The 23,044-nt window shown below is 41.0% G+C and overlaps 2 protein-coding genes across 2 annotated transcripts; both read left to right on the plus strand.

Annotated features, from left to right (window-relative positions):
* The first annotated feature begins 1,930 nt into the window (after positions 1-1,930).
* Positions 1,931-15,536, plus strand: LOC124288566 (dentin sialophosphoprotein-like). Its single transcript, XM_046725119.1, has 9 exons — positions 1,931-1,994; positions 10,175-10,249; positions 10,540-11,178; positions 11,636-11,977; positions 12,360-12,448; positions 13,103-13,167; positions 13,837-13,866; positions 14,582-14,756; positions 15,403-15,536. The coding sequence occupies exons 1-8, from the start codon at positions 1,949-1,951 to the stop codon at positions 14,703-14,705; spliced, it is 1,410 nt and encodes a 469-aa protein (XP_046581075.1). The 5' UTR covers positions 1,931-1,948; the 3' UTR covers positions 14,706-14,756; positions 15,403-15,536.
* Positions 15,409-22,653, plus strand: LOC124288568. Its single transcript, XM_046725120.1, has 6 exons — positions 15,409-15,580; positions 17,035-17,214; positions 18,358-18,475; positions 18,873-19,025; positions 20,126-20,168; positions 21,922-22,653. The coding sequence occupies exons 2-6, from the start codon at positions 17,090-17,092 to the stop codon at positions 21,933-21,935; spliced, it is 453 nt and encodes a 150-aa protein (XP_046581076.1). The 5' UTR covers positions 15,409-15,580; positions 17,035-17,089; the 3' UTR covers positions 21,936-22,653.
* Positions 22,654-23,044: the final 391 nt, after the last annotated feature.

Genomic DNA, 23,044 nt, shown 5'->3' on the forward strand with positions numbered 1-23,044 from the left:
GCCTATGTTGAGGTAAACTCTTAAGTGAAGGAAGTATCGAGTTACTAAGTATGACAACAAAAAGTAATTAGGTATTGTCAAACCAAACCTAAACGAGAACTTTACTCTCTAACATGTCCCCATATGTCAGAGTAATGTTCACGCATAATCATTATCCTCCCAAAACTCAATCTGTAATTTTCTTTAAAAAAACATAACCACTCGTATATATCGTTTTTGCCACTAAGCATACGGAAGATTGAGCAATGCCTTTTACGATGCAATATTGATTGACCCGGAAAGATTATTACTACGTCATAGACGCGATGTCTGATAAGGATCATGGCTACAATGAAGAAACACAGGCCGGTTAATCGAGGTCACGTTGTTGGCACGTACGGGTGGGGTCCTACTTACCCATAAAACCCGGGGTATATGTGAGATCAGGTATATTCCCTATCAGTGTCGCGCCTCGCGGATATAGATAGCAACGTACTTCGGGTTGCATCCGCCACACTACGTTGCCAGATTCAAGGAACTTTATACAGGTGGATTTCGCCATTGTAAGGTAAAGATCTAACTTTTAGTTATTAATTATTTTAAAACACGTGATTAGTTGGACCATATCCTGCTCATTTTAATGTTTAATTATTTGAAGGAAAACTGATTTGTATGGATAGTCAACTTCTTTATTGACTATCTATACAAATCAGTTTTCCTTCATCTTCACAACTTCTAAAATGCCTCTCAAAGAAAGTTTAATTATTTATTTAGAACACATTTTAGTTGGAACATATCCTGGTCATCTCAAGGAAACTCCGTTTGAAATATATAACTCTGGTTTTGAGTCGTCGTTTTAATGATTTATACAACTTACTCATATAACAGAACGGTCAACGATATTTTATCATAATGATTTGTTAAGGAATTACTTGCTAATCTAAAGAGCCACATAAAGGAATAACAATAAATCACAATATATTTCCTGCTATCGATCAAACAGTTTACGATAACATTCGTCGTCTACCTGATGTCTGCCCACCGTCACAATCAAGGAAGGTTAAATAATGTAATGGTCACTATCTTGGACTAAGGAGAGATCAAGTTAAGTAATGAATGATAAATAAAGAAACAGACAAATCTCTTTCAATAATCATAAATAAATCTCTTCACAAAGAAGATTCGACTGTATGATTCCGACTGTATCATACTGTACTATATTATTGTATGTATTATACATCAGTACATGCCATCACGGGGCCGGTGGGGGTTGCCTAGTGGTTAAAGTGTTCGCTCGTCACGTCGATGACCCAGGTTCGATTCCACACATGGGTACAATGTGTGAAGCCCATGTCTGGAATCCACCGCAGTGATATCGTTGAAATATTGCTAAAAGCGGCGTAAAAATACACTCACTCACATGTCATCACAGTTCTTTTTAAATAAGAACGTCAAAACCCTTTCCACATCCATAAGATATATCTCCTATAAGCAATAACAATAGCAGTTGCTATATATCCGTTTTATTGGCAATAATTAAATATGTACAGTAAACTACGTTTAAAACGAACCCGCTTATTACGAACTGGCCGACATAACGAACTTTTCATTTTGGTTACTTGCACTATAAAATAAATCAAAATGCTGTTAAGGAACAACGGTTATAACGATCTAACGGATGCTTTGACTTCGTTATAACCGCAGTTCTCTATATTTATGCCTGTGTGTGAAGCTGCCTATATATTATGTATACTTAATATATATATATTTCTCTGTTTGTTCTCCGCCTATAAATAGAAATAGTTTCTTCACATTCGTTCAGTATATGTAGATAATCGTTAATTGTCTGAGAATGTGTGTGTCTGTTTATCTGTCCAGGTGATAAGGGCTGTGGCGTACCTTTGTGACCAAACACTTATCATTTTAAGCACTTATTAAGCACAAATTATGCAGTACAGTTGATAAAGACATGCTAACCCTCTTCCAAAACACCTGGAGTCATCGCCTCATTTTCGGTGAGCTATTCAGTTTTCACCATCATTATACCCATCACGACTACTGGAATCGGTGTCGGCAGATACTCCAGACCGATTATTCTCTTGCGTTTTATACTTACAGTGGAGAGAAATACTGTTTATGGATAGACAGCTGCTTCTTGTCCATAAAAGGTGTTCCTCTTCATCATACCAGCTTCTAAATGCCACTTAAAGACGTTATACTTGCAGTGCTGGATATTACTGGCAAATGGGAACATTGTATACAACCATTTGTTGGTATTGCTAATATAGGCGTAAAGCATCATTCACTATTTCATTCATTGATTCATTCATCCACCCACTCCTTCATTCATTGATTTAGAAATCGATTTATTGTTTGATTGTGTGGTCGGTTGGTCGGATTGTTCGTTCGCACGTTCGTTCGTGCGCACGTTCGTTCGTTCGCTCACATATCTACACCTTCTGTCTGTGTCACGGTTTCTATACTGCTTTCAACATTTATATAAAATACTTATCGCTTATACATATATCTATGTGTGTGTGTGTGTGTGTGTGTGTGTGTGTGTGTGTGTGTGTGTCCTCTTTCAATATTTCGAAATAACTCTCTTTTTGGTTAAAATGTTGTAATTCTCAAGCAATTAACATCTATGAGGATCTTTGTTGTCTAACGATCAATCTACCGTCCAATCAATCATGTCAAGAGATGTTCAATTCACGACTACCTACAACAAGTACTACCCCACAGCTAGTGGATGTGGCATGTCTCTTCTTATCTTCGAGGTCTACACCATTGAGAGACATGTCATGCACAGAGCTGTTATCTACACCACGTTTCGGTTGCTAGAGAGATGGCATTATGTCCTGGAATGTTGCCACACCTTACCAGTGCAGTGAGTGTGGTAAGACGATTAGGCTTCTGTATATAAACTGACCACGTTGACCTCTCAGACGCCACGCAATAAGATGGCTCATTGACATGGGTCTGTACCATGGTATCTGAGCGGACCAAGTACTTACAGATTTCTCAGTGACACGAAATTCATCTGTCAAATTATTATGAATTACGTGGCAAAAGCACCCCGTGATCTCTAGATAGGTATGTCCCGAGTTACCTATGTTTGGGATGGGGTAGAAGGGATTTGGTTGGCTGTCTGTCATACGACGGCCCGGGAAGTTATTTACACCATTTGTTTATTTGATCCAGATAAGTGTGTACTGGTATAGCATGAATAATGCTCATTGTGCGTAAAATAATATTCTGTCAGTGAGTGAACACTAGCCATTATATTCCCTGTAAAAACCATTATGGTACAGTCACTAGCCATTAGTTTCCCTGTAAAACCATTATGGTACAGTCACTAACCATTAGTTTCCCTGTAAAACCATTATGGTACAGTCACTAGCCATTATTTTCCCTGTAAAACCATTATGGTACAGTCACTGGCCATTATTTTCCTGGCCATTATTTTCCCTGTAAAACCATTATGATGCAGTCACTGGCCATTATTTTCCCTGTAAAATCATTATGGTACAGAGATTTGGATGAGCGCAAACACTCAAGGGCGAAGTCGCACACATCAATTATGTTTCATAATCTAAATATCTATTTTTTAAACTCTCAACAAAACCAAAGACAGTGACGCTTAATATGACTCAGTATGATACAACGCAGTTTCGGTTTCTTGATAATTAAAAGTGTTTCCTGTTATTTGAAATTATACAAATATAACCTTTGCCGGACTAGTATTGTTTGAGTATACACCAAACGAAATTAATTCTTGTTTAAGGTCAATGTAAAATTGTCAATAGTCAATAATATTCACAGTAACAATTATGATTTCATGTAGCAGTTCATAAAGAAACTGTTAGAATATTAAGTTGGTTGGTTGTTTAACGCCACATTCAACAGTATTCGGGCTACATGGCGGCGGTCTGTAAATAATTGAGTCTGGACCAGACAATCCAGTGATCAACAGTATAGAATGTTACAGCCCCTGAAGGACATATGTAGGTATTTGTCCACCAAACAGTGACCTAATGCTGATGCAAGACACTTATCGCATCCTCTGTGTCAGTGAATGATGATGGGTGTACAGCGTGACCTATCTCGAGATTTCTGTGAGGAGAACGTGATCGTGACTGACTACACAAGCCTGTATTTAGTACTGTTGACAAGGTTTGTGTTGACATTAAAGCCTATTTGAACTTATGTGTGGGTTTGGGATTAAATCACTGAGCTTAGCATAATACCAGTACAATATGCTTGTCTTTTCCTTGTGTGACTGGAAAGGCTGTGAATATTCATATGAAATTATGAGTGAACACCTTTAAGTCGGGAATGTCGCCGACAATGTATCGAGAGCAATAGGACAGTCCAGTTGATGAAGTGTCCGAACAATGAACAAAGGGATTAATTTCTTCAGCTGGGGACAACTGTGACTACCATTTCCGGTTTTCTAGTCGTGATAGTGCGTGAGTAACCCTAGACAGGTTTCCTGGATAAACAAATTTTCTTGTAAGTTGTTCTAATCTATGTGGGGTGGTGGGATAGACCAGAGGTCAAAGGGTCCGCGCGTTATGCTGAAGTTATCACCCACATTGTTACCATGCAGGCCATTCCTGCTGTCCTCCGTAGTGGTGAAGTTATCACCCTCATTGTTACTATGCAGGCCATTCCTGCTGTCCTCCGTAGTGGTGAAGTTATCACCCACATTGTTACCATGCAGGCCATTCCTGCTGTCCTCCGTAGTGGTGAAGTTATCACCCACATTGTTACCATGCAGGCCATTCCTGCTGTCCTCCGTAGTGGTGAAGTTATCACCCCTGCTGTCCTCCGTAGTGGTGATTGTTACTATGCAGGGTCATTCCTGCTGTCCTCCGTAGTGGTGAAGTTATCACCCACATTGTTACTATGCAGGCTTTTCCTGCTGTCCTCCGTAGTGGTGAAGTTATCACCCACATTGTTACTATGCAGGCCATTCCTGCTGTCCTCCGTAGTGGTGAAGTTATCACCCTGTCATTGTTACTATGCAGGGCCATTCCTGCTGTCCTCCTCCGTAGTGGTGAAGTTATCACCCATTGCAGGTCATTCCTTGAAGTTATCACCCACATTGTTACTATGCAGGTCATTCCTGCTGTCCTCCGTAGTGGTGAAGTTACCACCCACATTGTTACCATGCAGGTCATTCCTGCTGTCCTCCGTAGTGGTGAAGTTACCACTCACATTGTTACCATGCAGGTCATTCCTGCTGTCCTCCGTAGTGCTATTGCTGGACTGATGTTTAAATAACAAAATATTTACTCGTTTTGCGTCAGGCAAAACATGATTCCATTTGGCGGAAAGTTTGCATGGCGGATGCTACCAGTAGGACAGGACATGCCCACCATTTGAACACCTGGTGTCGTCCCTGATTTTCAGTGATCCTTTCATTTCACTTTCAAAACTGTTTTAAACTTTACACCAAACGGAATTTGTTTCTGAGGATAGTCAAGATTAGGTATTCGTTTGCACACACGTTCTATATTTAATGATTGTCGCCAACACCAGAGAATTGCCAGTCTCGAGTATTCCCATTGGGGGGTAAAATAAAAGGCAAAATAGGTGGTGACAGTTACTTGAATGAATGGCTGTCAATCAGTGATGATACATGATGTACCAGAAAAGCACAAGCATGATTGCCAAAGAAGGCACAGTAGAAGGTACGACTAAAGATGAAAATGAACCTTATGTTTGTGACCTAGTCGTTCAAGCTCATTCAAAGGATCCGCCATTTGGCTGCGCATGTGGAACACATTTACAATCTGTTCTTGTCATGGGTCAGTTGGGTAGCCCAGTGGTTAGAGACACAGGTTCGATTTCTCACATTGGTGCAATGTGTGAAACATACGTGCCCCGCCATGATATTACTGGAATATTGTTCAAGCCGGCGTACAGCCTTACTCACTCACTCTTGTCGACAGGAGAGAGTCCAAGACTGGTTGCCGCACATCAATTTGCTTAGGATGCAGGCCTCGTAGACAACAACCCTGGTGTGGATGGTCAGCTTCCCCTTTCGTCAGTTTGGCGAGGGTGGTTGACGCTATGCCTACCTGTCCTGTTAATCTCAGCATCAAGGACAAATTGATGGTGGTCCACCATCTCCAGATGTTGATAAAGATTGCTGTATTCTGTTCGATGACGTGGTTAATGTCTTTTCTTTGCCTTTGTTGAACGGGTTGCCACAGCCGAGACGTCTATGAAAAGAATGGCTCTGATAAGGCTTCACGTACTTCAGATTTTGACTGCAGGCTGGTCCGATTGAACGACTCAGCACCGCAAGGGTTCAAAGCGCGACTGCGAAGATTCTGAAAAGGGTAGGACAAAGTACACAGCCCTGCTTTACTCCACTGCACGATTTCTTTCATGGATGTTTGGAGAAACTGGATCACCCCGAGGAATCAGTCTCGGTACACGGGGATGAAGGCTTTGTGAGGTTGATGAATGCTACTCAGATTGGTTGTTGCGGAAGGGTGTTCGGGTTAGCAAACTCCAAGTAACATCAGCTGAAGATAGCAAGGCTAATTTCTTGATTCAGTGATGAATTTACAACATGCAAACCTCGATTGATGTACTGTGGGTCATCCTGAATCTTCATTCCCTTTTGGGGCGGTGGGTTTGCCTAGTAGTTAAAGCATTCACTTGTCACGTCGAAAACCCGGGTTTGATTCCCCACATGGGCACAATGTTTGAAGTCCATTTCTGGTGTCCCCCGCTGTGATATTGTTGGAATATTGCTAAAAACACTCACTCACGTCTTGTCTTTTTATATAGAAACGACATTATTACAGCTAAAACATATTCAGTTGACCAGAGTGTGATTATTTCTTTCCCAAAAACACCCTGCACCATTCCTATAACCTCGTCAACTCACCTCACCCCCACCCAGCAGAAAATCAAATCGTTGCCCCGATGCTCTATTACTCCCTAAATCATGAAAAGAGCATTGTAAATGTCGGGGTGAATTATGTTTCACAGTCCTACTACCCCCTCGGGAGCGTTGTTCTGTACTTACGTTTAATGGTTCTGTGATTTATGATTCCCCATAGACGCACAGGTTACTAGCTTTGAGATGTGTGTGAACACTTGTTATAAAACATAAAGGCTTATAAAAGACTTAACTATCTCCTCAAATGCAATAAAAGATTGGATAGAGGTCTATATTTCTGTTCCATATATATATTGAAGCCTGAAGTCGTGAAGCCTGAGCACACAAATTTGTAGCAATATCTTAAAAAATATCAAGGTAAAGTACACTTTGAACATAGGAAACATTTTTTTATTTCTGTGCCAGACGGTACTTGATCCATATTTACTAACAGGCGTTGCCAAGTGGTTCATGTTTATCACAAGGACGCCGTGATGTCATACACATATGCTTGTTATGTGGCGAGGTGCTTCTGTATATGACTTGTGTTTGAAAGTCCTACAGCGACGTTTTACCTGACTGATAGTGCAGTGAAAAGTACGAATACGTGTGTCTAAAATCAAACCGACGTCTCACATTTACAGGGTAAGTTTGCTCGTCTTCAAACCTGAAGTAGCCCATTAGTTACTTTATCATCCCTGTTCTTCAACAGAACACAAGGTGACACTACCATCCTTGTGCCTGCGATGTTCTTGAAGGGGACAACACGTTACCCTACCATCCTTGTACCTGCGATGTTCTTGAAGGGGACAACACGTTACCCTACCATCCTTGTACCTGGGATGTTCTTGAATGGACAACAAGTAACCCTACCATCCTTGTACATGCGATGTTCTTGAAGGGGACAACACGTTACCCTACCATCCTTGTACCTGCGATGTTCTTGAAGGGGACAACAAGTTACCCTACCATCCTTGTACCTGCGATGTTCTTGAAGGGGACAACAAGTTACCCTACCATCCTTGTACCTGCGATGTTCTTGAAGGGGACAACAAGTTACCCTACCATCCTTGTGCCTGCGATGTTCTTGAAGGGACAACAAGTTACCCTACCATCCTTGTACCTGCGATGTTCTTGAAGGGGACAACACGTTACCCTACCATCCTTGTACCTGCGATGTTCTTGAAGGGGACAACACGTTACCCTACCATCCTTGTACCTGCGATGTTCTTGAAGGGGACAACACGTTACCCTACCATCCTTGTACCTGCGATGTTCTTGAAGGGGACAACACGTTACCCTACCATCCTTGTACCTGCGATGTTCTTGAAGGGACAACAAGTTACCCTACCATCCTTGTACCTGCGATGTTCTTGAAGGGACAACAAGTAACCCTACCATCCTTGTACCTGCGATGTTCTTGAAGGGGACAACACGTTACCCTACCATCCTTGTACCTGCGATGTTCTTGAAGGGGACAACACGTTACCCTACCATCCTTGTACCTGCGATGTTCTTGAAGGGGACAACACGTTACCCTACCATCCTTGTACCTGCGATGTTCTTGAAGGGGACAACACGTTACCCTACCATCCTTCAAGTGGACAACAAGTGACCCTTAACCTGCGCGATGTTCTTGAAGGGACAACAAGTTACCCTACCATCCTTGTACCTGCGATGTTCTTGAAGGGGACAACAAGTTACCCTACCATCCTTGTACAACAAGTTACCTACATCCTTGTACCTGCGATGTTCTTGAAGGGGACAACAAGTTACCCTACCATCCTTGTACCTGCGATGTTCTTGAAGGGGTTACAACATCCTTACCCTACCATCCTCCTGTACCTGCGATGTTCTTGAAGGGGACAACAAGTTACCCTACCATCCTTGTACCTGCGATGTTCTTGAAGGGGACAACAAGTTACCCTACCATCCTTGTACCTGCGATGTTCTTGAAGGGGACAACAAGTTACCCTACCATCCTTGTACCTGCGATGTTCTTGAAGGGGACAACAAGTTACCCTACAACAAGTCACCCTACCCTTGTACCTGCGATGTTCTTGAAGGGACAACAAGTTACCCTACCATCCTTGTACCTGCGATGTTCTTGAAGGGGACAACAAGTTACCCTACCATCCTTGTACCTGCGATGTTCTTGAAGGGGACAACACGTTACCCTACCATCCTTGTACCTGCAATGTTCTTGAAGGGGACAACAATTGACCCTACCATCCTTGTACCTGCGATGTTCTTGAAGGGGACAACAAGTGACTCTTTCATATCTGTACTTGCGATGTTCTTGAAGGGGACAACAAGTGACTCTTTCATACCTGTACTTGCGATGTTCTTCAAGTGGACAACAAGTGAAACTTTCAAACCTGTACTTGCGATGTTCTTCAAAAGGACAACAAGTGACCATTTCATCCCTGTACTCGTTCTGTACAACAAGTTTTTTCATCCCTGTACTTGCAACTTTCTTCAAGAGGACAACAAGTGACCCTTTCATACCTGTACTTGCGATGTTCTTCAGGAGGACACACAAGTTACTCTACCACCCATTTACTTGTGATGTTCTTCCAGAGGTCTGGTTAGCATATTACTTAATCATCAATAGTGTTGTCCAAGGGCCCACACAAGCAACCATGCTACCTTGTCACTCCTATAGTACATATTTTGTTCTTCAAGAGAACACGTATGGCGTAATAGTGGCAGGTTTGAGTGCATTTCTTTTGACTGATATGCCATCACTGGAAGGATCATTGCAGATCTTGCTCTGAGATTATGAATTACTGGTAGTGTTTACTGAAGATTTTGTGCTTGAATGACGTACTGCTGGTAGGATTCAGTGGAGATCTTGTGCTTGAATGACGTAATTCTAGCAGGGTTATTGGAGATTGTCTGCTTGAATAACGTACTTCTGGCAGTGTTTAGTGGAGATATTGTGCTTGAATGACGTACTTTTGGCAGTGTTTAGTGGAGATATTGAGTTTTAGTGGCGTACTTCAGGCAGTGTTTAGTGCGCATCTTCTGGTGACATGAATTAATGTCGGCATGATTCACAGTGGAATCCGTGACTGAAATATGTTCTAGTGACTCCCTGTCCTGAGATGACGTCACAGGCACGGTGGTTTTAAGTGATGATCGATTAGCCATCGTCAGTTTTTTTGTGGTTTCGAAAATGTATCAGAAGAGTTCTTAGCACGTTGTACCTTGAGTCGAATAATACCATCTGTGCTGTGGTATTATATTAACAGTTTCAACATCTCGTTTTCATTTCTTTCTTCCACGTTTCAGACACCAAGATGGGAACCTCCGTGTTTATGATATATATCCTGCTGGTGATATCCGCATGTATCAACTCTTCAAGTGGTAAGACAACTTTACTTGTGACATTGACCTCTGTTTAAAAAGAGTTATTTGTTATGTTTTACCATTTAGATTGTCAAAAACTAAAACGCATTGTGAAATACTGTGTAGTATGGTATGTATATTTGGTCTTATTTAATTTATCATATTCAAAACCATAATGACATACATATCTTTACCATTTCTGGAATTAACTCAATAACTTAAACATCTAAATAACTTAAACATGTTGATTGATGACTAACGAGGAAAGTTTCTCTCAGTAAAATGGAATAAATCTCAACTTTTCACAGAAAGTACAAGCACCGTATCAAGTAGTCCAACATCAGCATCCACAGACTCGACAGACAACTCACCATCTGCGGGTGCGACAGACAGCTCATCATCTGCGGGTGTGACAGCCAGCTCAGCACCCACAGGCTCAACAGACAGCTCATCACTCACAGGCTCCACAGACAGCTCAGCACCCACAGGCTCAACAGACAGCACAGCAGCCACGGGTTCGACAGACAGCTCATCATCTGCGGGTGCGACAGACAGCTCATCATCTGCGGGTGCGACAGACAGCTCATCATCTGCGGATGCGACAGCCAGCTCAGCAGCCACGGGTTCGACAGACAGCTCATCATCTGCGGGTGTGACAGACAGCTCATCATCTGTGGGTGCAACAGCCAGCTCAGCACCCACAGGCTCAACAGACAGCACAGCAGCCACGGGTTCGACAGACAGCTCATCATCTGCGGGTGCGACAGACAGCTCATCATCTGCGGGTGCGACAGACAGCTCATCATCTGCGGATGCGACAGCCAGCTCAGCAGCCACGGGTTCGACAGACAGCTCAGCAGCCACAGACTCGACAGGCAGCTCATCATCTGCGGGTGTGACAGACAGCTCATCATCTGTGGGTGCGACAGACAGCTCAGCAGCCACGGGTTCGACAGACAGCTCATCATCCGTGGGTGCGACAGACAGCTCATCATCTGCGGGTGCGACAGACAGCTCATCATCTGCGGGTGTGACAGACAGCTCATCATCTGTGGGTGCAACAGCCAGCTCAGCACCCACAGGCTCAACAGACAGCACAGCAGCCACGGGTTCGACAGACAGCTCATCATCTGCGGGTGCGACAGCCAGCTCAGCAGCCACGGGTTCGACAGACAGCTCAGCAGCCACGGGGTCGACAGGCAGCTCATCATCTGCGGGTGCGACAGACAGCTCATCATCTGTGGGTGCGACAGACAGCTCAGCGGCCACGGGTTCGACAGACAGCTCAGCAGCCACAGGCTTGACAGACAGCTCAGCAGCCACAGGCTCGACAGACAGCTCAGCACCCAGTTTCGACAGACAGCTCAGCACCCACAGGTTCTACAGACAGCTCAGCACCCACAGGCTCGACAGACAGCTCAGCACCCACAGGTTCGACAGACAGCTCAGCACCCACAGGTTCGACAGACAGCCTGGCACCCACGGATTCTACAGACAGCTCAGCATCCACAGGTTCGACAGACAGCTCAGCACCCACAGGTTCGACAGAGAGCTCAGCACCCACAGGTTCGACAGACAGCTCAGCACCCACAGGTTCGACAGACAGTACGGCATCCACTGATTCCACAGACAGTACAGTGTCGGGCGCTGTGGAGAGCAGTAGTCCCCATTCTACGTCAACCCTACCTCCAACAACACAAGCCCCTCCTGCATCAACGTCCTTTCCCGTCAAGAAGCCTTCTCTTGGTAAGTTATCGTGTGTTGTCAGCTACAGAGAATGTGAGATTTATCACATTAATATTCGTCAATGGTATCACCAAGTCGTCATTATATGGCTGAAACATAAGAACATGGAATAGCCATGAAACCCACACAGAGTTTAATTACACACCGTATTGTATTTTACTTACATACATACATACATACATACATACATACATACATACATACATACATACATACATACATACATACATACATACATACATACATACATACATACATACATACATACATACATACATACATACATACATACATACATACATACATACATACATACATACATATGTCTTTGAGTGTTTGTGCTGACGTAATCATACAAGGTTTCTGTTTTTAACTGTTTTAGATGGCGCCAAGTATGAACTTCATTTTACAGTTTCTGTAGAAGCAGAGTATATTGAAGCATTAAAACTGGTTGGAAAATTAACAGATGAAGTAAGTACATATTTCTATAAGAAGACAGATAGACAAAGTGCACACAAAACTTTGCAAAGAGTTTTCTCTTTCAGCCTGTATGTTTCCTACAGGAATTGAGTTTTCCACCTCTTGGCCTGTACTGTCATATTTGAACCCATGATCTTTAAAGGATGTAGGATTGTCAGTTAAAAGCTGTTCGATATGTATGTCGACACACGTAGCTTACCATCGCGTTTAGTTAATGCAGTTAGATAACCTTTGTAAGATCTCAACTTACTAGACAAAGGTTCCTGTTAAAGGTTGCCTTTTGCAACAAGAAAACTAACATACAAACACGTCATAAATGCTTCATACAGATAATGATAATGAAGCACATGTCTATTCGGGCGGTGGGGTAGCCTTGTGGTTAAAGCGTCTGCTCGTCACGCCGAAGACCCGGGTTCGATTCCCCACATGGGTACAATGTCTGAAGCCCATTTCTTGTGTCCGAGAGCTGTGATATAGCTGGAATATTGCTAAAAGTGGCGTTAAACCATACTCTCTCATTCATGTTCATTCATTGTAGGGTTTGTGGGACATACAAACGTCACGCGTTGTTTGGTTTTTTTTTAAAAAGACACTTTACCCTTTTTCATTTGTCAGTGTGTGTTAGATCATTCTGTTTAATTTCAGATTACAAAAGCTTTTGGCTCTGTAGAGGGCTTCTTCAAAGTGACGATTCTCCCGGAAGCACCTACGTAGGTATCCCTCCCTGACTGTTCCTTTCTTAGTCCGTAGAAGATCCCCATAGAAGATCAAATAATTGACTCTGATTGGTCAATGAGAGGTTTCAACTCACAGTTATCAACTGGCTTGACGGCTAATATTGACAGTACTTCTTTTAAAGTGGGAATGCAGTTTAAATAATGATATATATAATTATAGGACCAGAGTACAGAGTTACAAGTACTATAATGTTGCTGAATACGTGTGAAAGAGTATTTTCGGAGAAAACAAGACAAAAGTAGAGAATGTGTTTCAAGGGGGCTTGAAGTTTGGCGGTTTCAATATCCGACCGTGACGTCATGTCTACTGTTTACCTATTACTATCAGTGTATGTCATACATGCGAATTATGATAAGGAAAATAAATATTTGAACTATAAAATGCCACATTTTGGCTGTAATTGGTATTTCCTTCATTCGAATCGACAACCCTTTAGGCTCAACCTAGGTGCTTCACGTGATTTCTTGGCTAACAACAAAAGTGTTTGCGTTTTCTTTTATTGCCCAATAGAGTTAAATGTACTGTGCTTTCAATTATTTTCCAGTAGATTTAGCGTTAACACACATGGTGTTGATACCTTCATAACTCTCTATTCGTTGATTTTTGCCTTGTATTTATTTGTAATCCGTTTGTTTCTTCAGTAATGCCCGTAGACGAAAAAGAGCCACATCGTGAGTATATGAATAATTGTATTTATAGAGTGTGTGTCATAACATAACGTACGTTTACCCAACAAACATTATATTTCCAAATCGTGGCAATTGTATGTGAAATATCAACCATAGTATATTATCATTGCAACTAGATTTTAAAAATGATAAACATCGACATAACTACTTGTTTAAACTGGTTTAGATTCTTTAGGCTATCAATTGCAATATTTGAAACATCATTTAAATAACTTTAGCCATGTCATCGATAATGATTGTTTGCATCGATAGGCATCTGTAGGACCCTCTCCTACCAAAATGATAGATGATCATTGTGATCATTACAAACTTTGGCTTCCTATTGTTGGGTTAACTTTACAGATCCGCCCACCGCGAAAAAAAGATCGCTTTGCCAATAAAACTGACAAATGGATTGAATATTTATTATGTAGATTTTCGACTCGTGACTACATGTCTGATTTTAGAGCGACAAAGGACTCAAACCAGAATTCGTTTATCACTTTCCGATCTGAGTTATACTAAAGATATTAAGATATCTCACTTTCAATTAAATACACTGAAAATATCGTTTTAGGTTTATATCTAGTAACTAAAATGCAAATATATGTTTTGATCTTTAATTTTAAATTATTATAATTTTTTTTCATTGTTCCTACTTTCACAAAACCGCACTGATTGCTTGAAATTGTTGTGACATTACTGTACTTTATTACAGGTCGACAACTATGAACTGTAACGCGGCATTTAACGCCTCGGATGTTTATACGACAAATACGACTGTAGCTAAACAGTTGGGGGATAACTTGAAGGTTGCCATGAACAATGTCCCCAAACCATAGATGGTGTCACATGGAAAGAAGATCCAGAGTTCAACAGTCTTGTAAATGATTGTAAGTAGCTGTGTAACAGATCACGCCTCAGTATGTTATATGCATTACTGGCGGGAGTGAGTGGATGAGTATAGTTTTACGCCGCGTTCAGCAATATTCCAGCTATAAGGCGGCGGTCTGTAAATAATCGAGTCTGGACCAGACACAATCCAGTGATCAACAGCATGAGCATCGATCTACACAATTTGGATACGATGACATGTGTCAACCAAGTCAGCGAGACTGACCACCCGATCCCGTTAGTCGCCTCTTACGACAAGCATGGGTTGCTGAAGATCAATTCTAACCCGGATCTTCACCAGTCGTGTTTTCAATAAGGGCAGACTAAAATGGGTATTCGTTGGATAAGTATTGCATTTCATCGTACCTCAGCCGTGCGGATGATCCGGTTTTTGTTAATTTTACCTTGGTACAGTAATGCCAAACTACTGAAATTTTTCATGTACATGTATGTATTTTGATGATGAAATAAAATGCGATTGTCTGTTGTTTATAATTGATAAAGATCATTTGCAAAAGAAACCAAATTGTTAATTGTGGTCAAGTGAAATTAATATTTGGTTAAGTGGATTTTTAAAGTTTAATGAATCTGTGTCCATTGGAGTTTTGAACAAATTGTCAATCCCTGCCTACATCTCTGTTACAGTTACAAACACACTAGGAGACCTCTGCGAGGCGGTCGGGAATGATGTATGTTCTTTCAATCAGGTCTGTGATAAAACGAATCAACTCTGCTACCATCGTTGTGAGTTCCTAAACTGTGGGGACCATGGAGAATGTCAAGTTGCTGGTATAGATGAGAACTCCATTCAAGCACAATGCCAGTAAGTATACCAAAATCTACGCCCTCTTCTAACGAATAATCGATATTTCGTTCAATGAAGATGTCAAATAAGGCTTGGGCAAGAATGTTGACACTAATAACCACTTCCTACTACTACTACTGTTACTACTTCTACAACAACTACTACTACTACAAGGACTACTACTACTACTACTACTACTGCTACTACTACTACTACTACTACTACTACTACTACTACTACAACTACTACTACTACTACTACTACTACTACTGCTACTACTACTACTACTACTACTACTACTACTACTACTACTACTACTACTACTACTACTACTGCTACTACTACTACTACTACTACTACTACTACTGTTACTACTACTACTACTACTACTACTACTACTGCTACTACTACTACTGCTACTACTACTACTACTACTACTACTACTACTACTGTTACTACTACTACTACTACTACTACTACTACTACTACTACTACTACTGCTACTACTACTACTACTACTGCTACCTGCTACTACTACTACTACTACTACTACTACTACTACTACTGCTACTACTACTGTTACTACTACTACTACTACTACTACTTATACTACTACTACTCCTACAACCACTATAACTACTACTGCCTCCTACTACTACTACTACTAGGACTGCTACTACTTCTACTACTACTACTACCAGGAATGCTACTACTACTACTAGGACTGCTACTACTTCTACTACTACTACTACCAGGAATGCTACTACTACTAATGCTTTTACTACTACTATAACTGCTGCTAATACTGAGACTGCTACTGATACTTATGCAACTACTACTTCTGCTACTACAACTACTACTAACACTGCTACTTCTAGTCTTACTTCCGTTACTGCTACTCCTACTACTACTTATACTAATGCTTCAACTGTTACTACTACTACTGCGACTGTTCTTCCTACTCCTACTGCTACTGCTAATGTAATTGCTGCCACCTCTGCTACCATTCTTGCGCTACAAGAAGACACCTACTGTCATTAATGATGATAATAATGTTTATAATTAGGATGACAAAAAATCATGGTCATATCATGTATCCAAAAGTCCCATCATTACCACACAGTGAACATGACTGTCATGTGGGCTGACATTCTAGGTGCACATACACAGCGACACTCTACATACACAATTTACGTAACACTTTATTCATATCACAAAACAACTACTCTCCAAGTAGTCATTCAATTTTGAATTTATTGACCAGATTACTGATAAATGAGTTTAAAACAAAAAACTATTCCTTTTATTTTATCAACATATTGCGTGCGCATTTTCGAATTTAACCCCTGGACTTAAATATAGTTAAGATATTTCATCACTAGAACAATGATTTTCCGTATTTAAGCCCGGCGCTTAAACACGGAAATTCCAGGTAATGACATTAACCACTGACTTACCCCGTCCACTCCCAGGTGTTCGAGTGACAGCTTGTACGACTACAGCGGCGAAAAGTGTCAGACTCAGGTGATGAACTGGATGTATATACTGATCATAACCTGCAGCATCGGCGGAGGCATCATCCTCATCCTCGCTGTCGCCGTCATCTACTGCTGTCTCAGAAGAAGGAAGGGACCCAAGACAGACCGGTCATTGTAAGGATTCCACATTGCATGATAATTAGTTGCTGTAATACCCGTGAAGATCCGGGTTAGAATTGATCTTCAGTAACCCATGCTTGTCGTAAGAGGCGACTAACGGGATCGGGTGGTCAGGCTCGCTGACTTGGTTAACACATGTCATCGTATCCCAATTGCGTAGATAAACGCTGTTGATCACTGGATTGTCTGACCCAGACTCGATTATTTACAGACCGCCGCTATATAGCTGGAATATTGCTGAGTGCGGCGTAAAACAACACTCAACCATGTTTCTGTAATGCTTATATGCAGCAACACATCTATCGCCTTTTAGGAATCTAGCTTCAAAATACTTACGGTAAAATAGACAAGAATAATTATTACTGTTGTTTATTCCTATCATTGATACCTGGTAGTAACTCGAGTCTTATAAAAAAGATCCTTATAAAATATCTTATTATCATTTTTATAATGTTACAAGTCAGTAATGAAACGAAAACTGTAAATAATATGTGTAAACATTTAAGAAATGTATCAAATAAAATACGTATGTTAACAAGCAAACCAAAGAGACAGATATATAATATTTATAATGTATATTTAAATTATGCCCACAAAAAAGGCATTCATATATTTCAACAATAATTGCAACGAAACCCTTTCCACATCCATAGGAAGTCTCTGCTAAAACAGAGTCCTTTGTACAATTCCGGCTGTAGCACTTTATGAATCACTATCAAATAGTGAAGATGCCCGATGTTCGCGAAAAGGTGAGCGTGTCCCGCACCACCGGTAGCACCAGTCATAGGCTGAAACAGTTAGGGAACATGTGGTGCAAGTTATCACAGAGGTTTGCACCGGACGTCATGTTTGTCACTGATGCGGAACATTTAAAGTATTGCCCGACATGAAATGAAAGCTGAGTATTGGAAAGTTGAAATAACCCCTTTTGTCATACAGCCTTGTGATATTTATTTGTCTGCATCTTTATGCAAAGATCTAAATGAACGTGAATGGTGTCAATTTACACGTCCAGGCCATATCCTCGAGGGCAGATTAACTACAGAATGATTTATATGTCAGATTCAATTTTTCTTTTACTTTTTATGAGTAGTATGAATGTTTTGCCAGTCGTATAACAACTGTTCTTGCCTACAGGCTTGACGGTTACTCTGAAGGGGGACACGATATTTCACTGCAAGACTTCAATCAGCGCCGATCCCTGATAAACCCACGCTTCAAAACCGGTTACACCAACATGGCGCATAGCAACGAGGTAATGTCTACAAAGGAATAAACACACACGAAAAATGTGAAAATAATTTAAACTTACTCGTCAAACATATACACATCCGAATGTAATACATTGAGTTGTCTCCAAAGGTAGAGCGATCTATTTATTGTAAATTGGTAAAGTGTAGGGATCTTTGGTTTAGGGAAACAAACTATTTGTCTGTACAGTGATAATTCACATGTACAAAACTATTTTACCTTGAATATCCATAACAATGTTAATTTAAATAGGAAAACGTAATTACTGACCGGAGGGGTAATACGTTTAGCTTTTTGGCCATACATACCTTCTGACAAGTGTCACGTTTCCAATTTTGTTGAGTATACATCCAGTTACCACATGACCATGACCTACGTCACCCTGCATCTCCTGTTTCCAGGGTTACCAGCCAGATGGCTACGATCCGTACTCCTACCAGTCAGAAAACAGGTCATGGCTTCATTCGGTGGAAGCCCAGAGCGCCATGGAGAAGCAGCACAGAGCCGAGAAGGGCTTCCAGTCAGGCTTCCCCAGCATTGATTCCGACAGGAGTGTAAGTATTGTATAAACTACATATTCAGCCATTTTCGGAACAGATGGGTTTAGTGATCAGTGCATAATATTCTCAACGCAATTTTCCTTTTACACATACTTGTGAAGGTTTGTTGAACGGGGAGACTACTGAAGATCCGTGTTAGAATTGCTCTTCAATAAAACATGCTTGTCTTAAGAGACGACTAACGGGATCGGGTGGTCAGGCTCTCTGACTTGGTTGACACACTTCATCGTATCCCAATTGCGTAGATCGATGCTCATTCTGTTGATCACTGGATTGTCTGGTCAAGACTCGATTCTTTACAGACCGCCGCCATATAGCTGGGATAATGCTGAGTACGGCGTAAAACTGAACTCACTCACTCCTTTTAACATATGGAATTTGTTTCGGCGAACATTCGAGATTACTTATATAACGATTCACCAACGTTGACGTATCATATTAACTTTTTTCACGCGTAATGTAAACGCATTACGTTTGACGTGAGTAGAATGTTTGGCATTGTTCGACTTGCAACTTCGTGTACACACCCTGTGGAGGAGCTCAAGCCTGTCGATCTCCCCACACCCTGCTCCTGACTAGTGACGATAGTGACGACCAGTGTTGACTAGTGTTGACAAGTGTTCAACGATCCGTTTCGGCCTCAAATCCGGTGTACTAAAAACAAATCGTCCTTCCCCGAATTATTGCATTCTTGGAATGACCGTTCACTTGAAATGTTTACCAATGTTTAACATTCGGGTTTGACGAGGATTGTTTGGGGACTGTACAACGATAATTCCTGAGAACAAAATATTCATTTCTGCTTGGCCTGTCAATCTCCCCACACCCTGCTACTGACCAGTGACGATCAGTGTTGACTAATTATACTTAATTATATGTGTATGCGTAAAATTAAGGTCTTCCATAATAATTTGTAAGAAGTGGTTTGTATAAACTGAGACTAACTCTCTAATTCTCTAAAATCATAATTTTATATTTTTGGGTGCATAGTGATTTTTGACATTTGTTTCAAATGAATGACTTCCTCTTTTATGATCAAGTTTTGTTTATTGAAGAAAGATCATATATTGTTATCAATACATCTTATTTTCCAGTTCTCTATAAAGAGGCCACAGGTGTCTCCGAGAGCTGTAGGAGGTATGTATTGTCAACTCAGTGAACATATATATTAGGACTCTACGGTATAACGCTAGACCGGTAAATCGCAATATGCTTTTCAAACGATATACGTATTGCAATATCCTTTTCTGAGAACCGGTATATCGGGTAAAGAACATATATGAAGTTTTTGTGATCATCTTTATGGTTAAAATTAAAATCTACACATACTTTCATTCACAACAAATGTTTTCCTGTATTATTCAATGACAAAACAGTATACTGTAATACTATACTGTATATATATTGTATACAAACAAAAATAGAATCTATGACTATGCGAACTAATTTTGAGACTGCTGTTATCAGAACCATAACATATGTTTAGGGAATTATAATGAACAAAAAAGGATTGATGTGCACAATTAGTGTCAGTCACTGTCAAACACTTCAGTTCCCAATATATCGCAATACGTATCGCAATATATATCCAGGTGTACTGTCAGTGATATTCCGAATAGATGGTGGTCGAATTTGAGCAGAATATGTTGCCAATACATAATGCTTGTCCCACTGTGGAGATTCAAGGGTAGAGTGTCCCTAATGTGTACCCCTGTGGAGATTCAAGGGTAGAGTGTCCCTAATGTGTATCCCTGTGGAGATTCAAGGGTAGAGTGTCCCTAATGTGTACCCCTGTGGAGATTCAAGGGTAGAGTGTCCCTAATGTGTACCCCTGTGGAGATTCAAGGGTAGAGTGTCCCTTATGTGTACCCTGTGGAGATTCAAGGGTAGAGTGTCCCTAATGTGTACCCCTGTGGAGATTCAAGGGTAGAGTGTCCCTAATGTGTACCCCTGTGGAGATTCAAGGGTAGAGTGTCCCTAATGTGTACCCCTGTGGAGATTCAAGGGTAGAGCGTCCCTAATGTGTACCCCTGTGGAGATTCAAGGGTAGAGTCTCCCTAATGTGTACCCCTGTGGAGATTCAAGGGTAGAGTGTCCCTAATGTGTACCCCTGTGGAGATTCAAGGGTAGAGTGTCCCTAATGTGTACCCCTGTGGAGATTCAAGGGTTGAGTGTCCCTTATGTGTACCCCTGTGGGGAATCAGAGGGAGAATATTTACAAAACTCCCATGTATGTGGGATGGAAAGGTAGGTTATGTCTCTAGTAACTGATACATCTTCCTGTTTGGCTTTAGGGATGGAATAGTCTCCCTTTGAGGAAAAATGACATAACTAGTCTATGCCCACAGTCCTAAAGTCTTTTCTGTAGGGGTTTAGGGAGGGGATAGGTTGCTTGTACCCTGTGAATCCCATGGTGGGGGGTTTAGGGTATTCTAGGTCCTGATATCCTATTTCGTTCTCCCTGTGGGGTTTCGGTGATTGACAGTATGGGGGCCACTGGCCCATCATACAGGTGCAAGATACAGCGTAAAACATAATGAAGCATTTAAATATATACTGTATTGTTAAGAAGTTTAATGTCAAATTTGTATGAAGAGTGTTAACGTGAAAAACGGTGAGCACACTGTACATCCGAGATTAGATCAGCGTTGCACACCATATTATGTTGCTGTGAAACTCTTGTTCATAAATAATTAAAAACATTCTTTAGGTATGAACTCAAAATCAATGAAACAAAATCAGAGACTGAGACATCCAACAGGCCTACCCACACAAGCCTGTTTAGTCTATTATCGGCCATTTCAGGAAGTTGCAGTCCGTTAGTTTGCGCAGCCTGTTTTGTTTAGCCGATCAAATGCCATTGTATCGCTAATGGTTTTTTTCTGTTCAGATGAGCAACTCTAGGACAAGGAGGCAAAATTCCAAGAAGGCAGATTCCTGGTTCTTCCAAGTTGCTGGAAATTCCATTGTGGAAGCACTCCTGGAAATGGTTCACCAAGGATCAGACAGTTGTTGAAGTCATGCATGCCCTTTGGTCAGCGATAACCATGGCTCCATTCTGATCAAAGAACCAGTGTCATATTTTCAAGAATTTACATCATCGGACGAGTGCATATTGTGTTGTCACTTTCACACGAACATTTCATCAACTCAAAGAGAAAATATGAATGTCATTCCACTCATTTCATCTTACGAAAAAGTATTATGCAACATTACACAACATAACCAGCCTTATATGTCCGCGGCAATGTTTTGTGTTTTTACTGCAGACAGAATATACTTCATTAATAATGTTGAACATATAGACTCTCATGTATCCACTACTGGTAATCATCTCGTATCAGATTAAAAAAAATATTTTTTAATCTCAAAATGAACATAACATCACTGCTATTACTTTACATATAGTGATCATGAAATTAATTTTAATAGTTATATTGAATGAACAATTGTTACAGTGGAGAGTATTGGTGTTATTTTGATATCAGTTTCCAAATGGCATCAACACCACGGATGGACCTAACTGTCTGAATTGTCTGTTGTGTGTGATATATAAAGGTGCTGTTACTGCCGCGTATGATAACATTATTGTAAGATTGTTATATGTAACACCATAACAAAAGAGTATTACATGTATTTGGTACAGTGGACCCTCGTTAATACGGAACTGCTTTCGGGACGACACTGTTCACGCCGCTGTACATACAAAGGGACATAACTCCATAACTGTGATTCGTTTTTCCAGACATTTGTTACCCGGTATGATAAGTTGGAGTTATGTTGTCCGGATTAAAGAGGTTTTAAGAGAGACCAAAGTGCAAAATAAGAAAGAAAAGATATTTTGTAATTTTCAGCATTACATGTACTTGTCATTGTATATATATCAGTCAAACATACCTGAGGCATGTACATTTACTGGAGTATTGTTGGTCACAATATAAAAATAAACTGAAATTGACAAATCAAATGTTTTCTTTCTTATTCCTATAAGCCTTCCCATAACAGCGTTCACA

Source organism: Haliotis rubra, unplaced genomic scaffold (assembly GCF_003918875.1).
Source record: "Haliotis rubra isolate DU_JTF1 unplaced genomic scaffold, ASM391887v1 Scf42, whole genome shotgun sequence".
NCBI lineage: Eukaryota > Metazoa > Mollusca > Gastropoda > Lepetellida > Haliotidae > Haliotis > Haliotis rubra.